General features: G+C 34.9%; 1 protein-coding gene across 1 annotated transcript; it reads right to left on the reverse strand.

The window, feature by feature from the left end:
• Positions 1–489: 489 nt before the first annotated feature.
• Positions 490–8,377, reverse strand: LOC132733783 (neurogenic locus notch homolog protein 2-like; the record flags this gene model as incomplete). The annotated part of the gene is made up of 5 exons (XM_060720464.1): positions 8,316–8,377; positions 5,367–5,489; positions 4,177–5,130; positions 3,582–3,922; positions 490–2,667 (listed from the first exon to the last, which is right to left on the reverse strand). Coding segments are annotated over exons 1-5 (3,658 nt in total), but the record flags the coding sequence as incomplete, so codon positions are not given.
• Between the last annotated feature and the right edge of the window lie 222 nt (positions 8,378–8,599).

Below are 8,599 nucleotides of genomic sequence, written 5' to 3' on the forward strand. Positions count from 1 at the left end.
ATTCCAAGCCAAGTTATTACACTAGTCAACAGTAACACAGAGCATAGTGCAATACCAAAAATCATGTTTGTCTTCCGCAGTCCCGAATCCCCTTTAAAAGAAGCAGCACATGTGGAAAATTTTCTTTCATAAAAACTAGATTTCGCAAAATAATTTAAAAAGATAAAAAAAGATAAGCCAAACACATTTCAGCTGACTTTTAATAATGAGTTTAAAATAAGCAAAACAGTATAAAGTTAATTAATTTCAGTTTATAATTATAAATTTTATTTATCGAGTTCAAGGTATATTCTCAACAACTTTTAAATATACTGAAAGAAGTAAGGATTTTTTTTAAAATGTGGAATTAAGGTAGTTAAAACTATGTAGAAAGATCTCATGTATTTACACATTACTCGCTTGTTCTTGAAATAAAAAAATAAATAAATAAATAGATAAATAAATAAATAAATAAATAATGATAAAAACTTATTTATTTATAATCTATACCTCTGGATAAAGCACTTTCAATACAGGTAAATGACCCTGGACTATTTTCACATGTTGAAGTTGTATTGCAAGGTGTCTTCTCACATTCGTCAATATCCAGGTCACAGTTATCTCCCTGCCAACCGGAAGTACACGCGCATGCATATGAACCTATTGTATTCTTACACGTCACAGAATACTTGCATACATCATCTTTATTACATTCATCTACATCACCAGAGCAGTTTTTACCTTCCCAACCCGCGGCACATTTGCAACTGTAAGATCCATAGCTATTAAGACATTGTCCGAAGTTCAAACAAGGAGAGCTGTTGCACTCATTGACGTCGTCCGTACATGTAACACCCTGGAGACCTGCGAAACATTTACAGTCAAAGGAACCGTTGGTGTTTTTACATGTACTTGATTTAGGACATGGATCAGTAAGACATTCGTTAATATCAATTTTACAGATAGCACCTTCCCAACCCGGTGTACAGGTGCATGTAAACGAACCTGCGTTGTTAGTACACGAACCAGAGTTCAAACATGGATCATTTAGACATTCGTTTATGTCATTTTCGCAGTTTGTCCCTTTCCATCCTGATCTACATGAACATGTATATGAACCTACTTTATTTTTACATGTACCTGAATTTAAACAGGGGCTAGTAAGACATTCGTTCGTGTCATTTTCACAGATAGCACCTTCCCAACCTGGTGGACAAACACATGTAAATGAACCCGCGCCGTTTGAACATGAACCCGAATTCAAACATGGATTATTTAGACATTCATTTATATCATTACCACATGAAGTACCTTCCCATCCCGGTTGACATCTGCATGAATATGAACCTGCGTTGTTTGTACACAAGCCTGAGTTTAAGCATGGATTGTTTTGACATTCATTTACATCCTTTGCGCAGTTTACACCTTCCCACCCTGAAGCACACGAGCATGTATATGAACCTACATTGTTGGTACATGTACCTGAATTCAAACAAGGGTTATTAAGACATTCGTTCGTGTCATTTTCACAGAAAGCACCGTCCCAACCCTTTGGACAAGCGCATGTAAATGAACCTGCGTTGTTGATACAGGTACCGGAATTTAAGCATGGATTGTGCTGACATTCATTGACATCGTTTCCGCAGTTTTCACCTTTCCAAGCTGAAGCACACGTACACGTATATGAACCTGCATTATTGACACATGAGCCAGAATTCAAGCATGGATTATTTATGCATTCATTGATATCCTGTCCGCAGTTCGCACCTTCCCAACCTACCGCACATGAACATGTATATGAACCTACTTTATTTTTACATGTACCTGAATTCAAACAGGGGTCACTAAGACATTCGTTAATATCATTTTCACAGATGGCACCTTCCCAACCTGATGGACAGGTGCAGGAATACGAACCCGCGTTATTGGTACAGTTACCGGCATTTAAACACGGATTGTTCTGACATTCGTTGGTATCGCTCCCACAAGTTTTGCCTTCCCAGCCAGTTAGACATGAGCACGTATATGAACCTGCTGTATTGTTACAGGATCCAGAATTCAAACATGGATTATTGAGACATTCATTAATATCAGTTTCACAGTTGGTGTCTTCCCAGCCTGGTTTACAGGAACATAAATATCCCCCTTTCCTGTTTGTACATGTTCCAGAATGCATGCAAGGATTAATTCTACATTCGTCAACATCATTCATGCAATTAAATCCGTTCCAACCCTGACCACAATTACATTTGTATGAGCCTGCATTGTTAATGCAAGTTCCATTATGCATACATGGGTTTAACAGACATTCATCAATATCATTTGAACAGTTTGCCCCTTCCCACCCTTGAGTACATGTGCATTTGTATGACCCGTCAGTGTTTATGCAAGTTCCCGAATGTAAACATGGTGAGTTTTGACATTCATCAATATCTATTGAACAGTTTGTCCCTTCCCAACCTTGAGTACATGTGCATTTGTATGAACCGTCAGTGTTTATGCAAGTCCCCGAATGTAAACATGGTGTGTTTTGACATTCATCAATATCAATTGAACAGTTTGTCCCTTCCCAACCTTGAGTACAGGTGCATTGGTATGAACCGTCAGTGTTTATGCAAGTTCCCGAATGTAAACATGGTGTGTTTTGACATTCATCAATATCTATTGAACAGTTTGTCCCTTCCCAACCTTGAGTACATGTGCATTGATATGACCCGTCAGTGTTTTATGCAAGTTCCCGAATGTAGACATGGTGTGTTTTGACATTCATCAATATCTATTGAACAGTTTGTCCCTTCCCAACCTTGAGTACATGTGCATTTGTATGAACCGTCAGTGTTAGTGCAAGTTCCCAAATGTAAACAGTGTGTGTTTTGACATTCATCAATATCTATTGAACAGTTTGTCCCTTCCCAACTTTGAGTACATGTGCACTGGTATGACCCGTCGGTGTTTAAACATGTTCCCGAATGTAGACATGGTGTGTTTTGACATTCATCAATATCTATTGAACAGTTTGTCCCTTCCCAACCTTGAGTACATGTGCATTGGTATGAACCGTCAGTGTTTATGCAAGTTCCCAAATGTAAACATGGTGTGTTTTGACATTCATCAATATCTATTGAACAGTTTGTCCCTTCCCAACCTTGAGTACATGTGCATTTGTATGAACCGTCAGTGTTAGTGCAAGTTCCCAAATGTAAACAGTGTGTGTTTTGACATTCATCAATATCTATTGAACAGTTTTGTCCCTTCCAACTTTGAGTACATGTGCACTGGTATGACCCGTCGGTGTTTAAACATGTTCCCGAATGTAAACAAGGTGTGTTTTGACATTCATCAATATCTATTGAACAGTTTGTCCCTTCCCAACCTTGAGTACATGTGCATTGGTATGACCCGTCCGTGTTTATGCAAGTTCCCGAATGTAGACATGGTGTGTTTTGACATTCATCAATATCAATTGAAACAGTTTGTCCCTTCCCAAGCTTGAATACATGTGCATTGGTATGAACCGTCAGTGTTTATGCAAGTTCCCGAATGTAAACATGGTGTGTTTTGACATTCATCAATATCTATTGAACAGTTTGTCCCTTCCCAACCTTGAGTACATGTGCATTGGTATGAACCGTCGGTGTTTATGCAAGTTCCCGAATGTAGACATGGTGTGTTTTGACATTCATCAATATCAATTGAACAGTTTGTCCCTTCCCAACCTTGAGTACATGTGCATTGGTATGACCCGTCCGTGTTTATGCAAGTTCCCGAATGTAGACATGGTGTGTTTTGACATTCATCAATATCAATTGAACAGTTTGTCCCTTCCCAAGCTTGAATACATGTGCATTGGTATGAACCGTCAGTGTTTATGCAAGTTCCCGAATGTAAACAGTGTGTGTTTTGACATTCATCAATATCAATTGAACAGTTTGTCCCTTCCAAGCTTGAATACATGTGCATTTGTATGACCCGTCAGTGTTTATACAAGTTCCCGAATGCAAACATGGTGTGTTTTGACATTCATCAATATCAGTTGAACAGTTTGTCCCTTCCCAACCTTGAGTACATGTGCATTGGTATGAACCGTCAGTATTTATGCAAGTTCCCGAATGAAGACATGGTGCGGTTCGACATTCATCAATATCAATTGAACAGTTTGTCCCTTCCCAACCTTGAGTACATGTGCATTGGTATGACCCGTCGGTGTTTAAACATGTTCCCGAATGTAGACATGGTGTGTTTTGACATTCATCAATATCTATTGAACAGTTTGTCCCTTCCCAACCTTGAGTACATGTGCATTGGTATGACCCGTCCGTGTTTATGCAAGTTCCCGAATGTAGACATGGTGTGTTTTGACATTCATCAATATCTATTGAACAGTTTGTCCCTTCCCAACCTTGAGTACATGTGCATTGGTATGAACCGTCCGTGTTTATGCAAGTTCCCGAATGTAAACATGGTGTGTTTTGACATTCATCAATATCAGTTGAACAGTTTGTCCCTTCCCAACCTTGAGTACATGTGCATTGGTATGAACCGTCAGTATTTATGCAAGTTCCCGAGTGTAGACATGGTGCGGTTAGACATTCATCAATATCTATTGAACAGTTTGTCCCTTCCCAACCTTGAGTACATGTGCATTGGTATGAACCGTCGGTGTTTACGCAAGATCCAGAATGTTTACACGGGTTTACCAAGCATTCATTTATGTCGACGGAACAATCGGCACCTTTCCAACCCGATTCACATTTACATTCATATGAACCTGGCGCATTGATACATTTTGCTTTGTTTTTACATGGATCGGAACTACATTCATCAATATCTTCTTTGCAGTCATCGCCCTTCCATCCACTGGAGCATGTACATTTGTAACCGCCTTGCTCATTGGAGCATATTGATGAATGTTGACACGGATTATCTAGACACTCGTCAATGTCCTTGTCGCAGTTATCTCCCTTCCATCCAAATTTACAAGGACATTCGTAAGAACCAGGTGTGTTTTTACAGGTGGCAGTTACTGGGCATGGATTGTTCGTACATTCGTCTTTGTCTATAGTGCAGTTGCGATCAAGCCATCCAGGTCGGCAGAGACAATGTAGTCCTCTCCCGCGCTTTTTGCATATTTGAGTTGGTCGGCACATTGAGCTTTGAAAAGCAAACAAAAATGAAGTTTTATGAATTAAGAGTTCTTACAATAATGTAATTGATTTTGCAATTATCATTTCCTTTTAACAATAAAAGTTTTATTAATACTTTTGTTACATTTAATTTTTTTAAGAGAGATCCTTAATACTTGACGTGGATTTTTGATTATGACAATTATAATTTATCCACACAATTCCAGTTCTAAACAAAAAATTGAAAACGATGTTGATATTTACTCGTTTAAGCATTGATCCTGACACCATTCGCCAATCCATCCCGGCATGCATTTCCGGTCAGTTATAGCTGGATCTTTTATTTCACAGTGAACGTCACTGGTCCAACCGTCCAAACATTCACACCTGAATATATCAACATTCACACCTGAATATATCAGTATTAACATCTGAATTTATCAACATTCACATCACATCTGAATATATCATCATTCAAATCTGATAACTTTAACAAAAATCACCATCAAACAATAGTGGCGGAGGTGTTTTGGGGTAACGGACGAAAAAAAAAATAAAAAAATTTAATTCATTAGTATAGTTGTATTTGAAATATGTAACAACTCAAACACGCATTAGTTCCGTATTTTCTTGTTATAAAGAATGAAATGACCGAGTATTAGTTTTCATGGGAGCTGACCCACACCCCTGTTGTATATTTGTGTAACTCTCAAACTATTCATCATTTACTTATTGACTATCTTGAATTGATTTGTCCAGCGTTCATTTTATGAACTGTCTGTTATTCATTGTTAATGTATTCAGTAACGACGAAATGTGGAAATATCACAGGAATGGCTTAAAAGTAACGTCGAATATGTGCAAAGATATATATGTGCAACGCTTTTCAATTTTGGGTTTTTTTTTTCATAATTAAAAAATGGTTCTGGAAAAACGGAGTGCACAAAAGGTATTGGCCTGGACCTACATCAAATGGAACATTAATCTTAAAAAACATTATTTGTAGCCCCGTTATGTCATAAACCTCAGTGGAGTCCCTTAAACAAATTTTAATGTCTATACCTATAGCTGCCAATGTTGTTATGGCAATGTCCGCGGTGCATGCAGGGATTCCCAATGTGACATTCGTCGAAATCATCGTGACAGGTCTTTCCCTAGTAATGATATATAGCATTAAACAATATAATATTTTAAGTCTTTACTTTTCTTAGATTTGGTTGATAGCGTTTCCAGTTCATAATTTCATAATTCTGATATACAGATCAATTATATATCAGTCATAATGTATAATTTTTATTTCTATTTGATAGATGTATATCCATCATGGCTCACTTTTTTAAATTTCAGACTTTTTTTATTAATTCATGTATATGTATTAACATCTAGAGTTCACAATTCCGAGGTATACTCCGAAGTTTCATTGTTTTGTTTATCAAAATTAAGATGTCCATTTAATTAATTGTACATGTCATTCACCGCTCACAATGCTAAATTCACAATTTCAAAATTATAATCGCAATTACAATGTAATAGAATGTTATTTGATGGTCGCGGTGAATTTTTGACAAGATCTATGGTTGGTGCATTTTAAAACATTTCAACGTACATACTATTAGCTGTGTCGATGTGGCGTTACAAGGCGACATTAAACGGCAATGGATAATAGGATATTAACAAAAATATGATTCAATACATAAAACATTGAAAATTTCCGCATGTATGAATTAAAAGAAAATAATAAGAAAATCATCAAATTTATAAAGATATTCTGCTTAATTCTGGATCATCTCTCGTATATCAATTAATTCAAAACATAGATTAGAAATGTGAACTTTAATAATCATACTATTTAAAAATAAACATAAGTTTATATTTTGAAAAAAAGTTCTGCCAAGTTAAAGATCATGTATCACGATTTTTTATACATTGTAGTTTTATATCATAAATATCATGCTCAAATTAAGATTTATCAATTTTGAAAGTTCCATAAAGCATTATTTACAAAGATATTATCGAATTTACAATTTCATGTAAATAAAGGGAGGTAATAAAAAACTTATTTTCTAAATGAATGCATTTATTATATACTTATAAATGAAATATTGAGAAGTATTGATGAAATAAAATGCGTATTTTCATTTTCCGTATTTTCACTGTAAAAATTTATTTTTCACTGCAGTGAAACATATTTTCCGTATTTTCACTGGTGTCTTGCCGGACTACTTTCTTTTAAATTCTGCCAGTACACAAAAGTCTTTCAAATGTTATCGCAAAAAAGAGAAAAATGTGTATAATAAACAGAAAATTCAAGTTTTTTTCTATAAATACATGATTTATTTCATCTTGTGGCATGAAAATAACCATATTTCACTCGTGGCTACCGCCACCAATGAAATATTTATTTTCATACCACTCGATGAAAATAAATCATGTATTTATAGAAAAAACTTGAATATCTCCTATTTATTATATACTTATAAATGAAATATTGAGAAATATTGATGAAATAAAATGCGTATTTTCATTTTCCGTATTTTCACTGTAAAAATTTATTTTTCACTGCAGTGAAACATATTTTCCGTATTTTCACTGGTGTCTTGCCGAACTACTTTCTTTTAAATTCTGTCAGTACACAAAATTTAAGGGAAAGTATTTCAAATTTTATCGCAAAAAAGAAAAATATATATATAATAAACAAAAAATTCAAGTTTTTTCTATAAATACATGATTTATTTTCATCTTGTGGCATGAAAATTACCATATTTCACTCGTGAAATATTTATTTTCATACCACTCGATGAAAATAAATAATGTATTTATAGAAAAAACTTGAATATCCTCTCTATATTTAATGATCACATATAATATGTACAAATATTTGCAGTACATATTTTACATATTATTCGGTGTTTTAAAATTGTTTTATTAGCATACATGTAATTATATACATATATATATACTTAAGTATGGTATGCAACCTCAAATACAAAATACATGATCTTTAAATAGTGAGATTTAAATGTTATATAGTTTGATCCAAAGGACCGTGGGTTCGAGCATTACTTAGGTCACAGTTATGATTCCATATATCTGACAGCCGTATTGTACTGGTTAGTTCCAGAATGCTGACTTAAAATGGGAAATTGATTTGTAAGAACTTGTTACACATTTAAACTAGGATGATTATGCTTAAGTATGATAAAACTAACTTACAGAATATCCGGCGTGACATTGGCACTTTTGGTTTCCACGACCATTATCTCTACATTTTGCATTATTAGAGCACAACAAACTGCCGCACTGTGTTATGTTCTGTGCCGGCTTAACCGTTGCTGACTGTGAAATCTGAATTTAAATGAATGCAAAACAAAAGTAAAAAAAATATTTATAATATTTATAAATATTTATAATATTTATATACATTTGATATAGTAAAAAGCCAAAGCGACAAAAAAAAAACAAAAAAAAAAAAAACACAAAAAACAACAAAAAAAAAC

This window comes from Ruditapes philippinarum, unplaced genomic scaffold, assembly GCF_026571515.1.
Source record: "Ruditapes philippinarum isolate M1 unplaced genomic scaffold, ASM2657151v2 ctg3911_1_1_1_1, whole genome shotgun sequence".
In the NCBI taxonomy this organism is placed as follows: domain Eukaryota; kingdom Metazoa; phylum Mollusca; class Bivalvia; order Venerida; family Veneridae; genus Ruditapes; species Ruditapes philippinarum.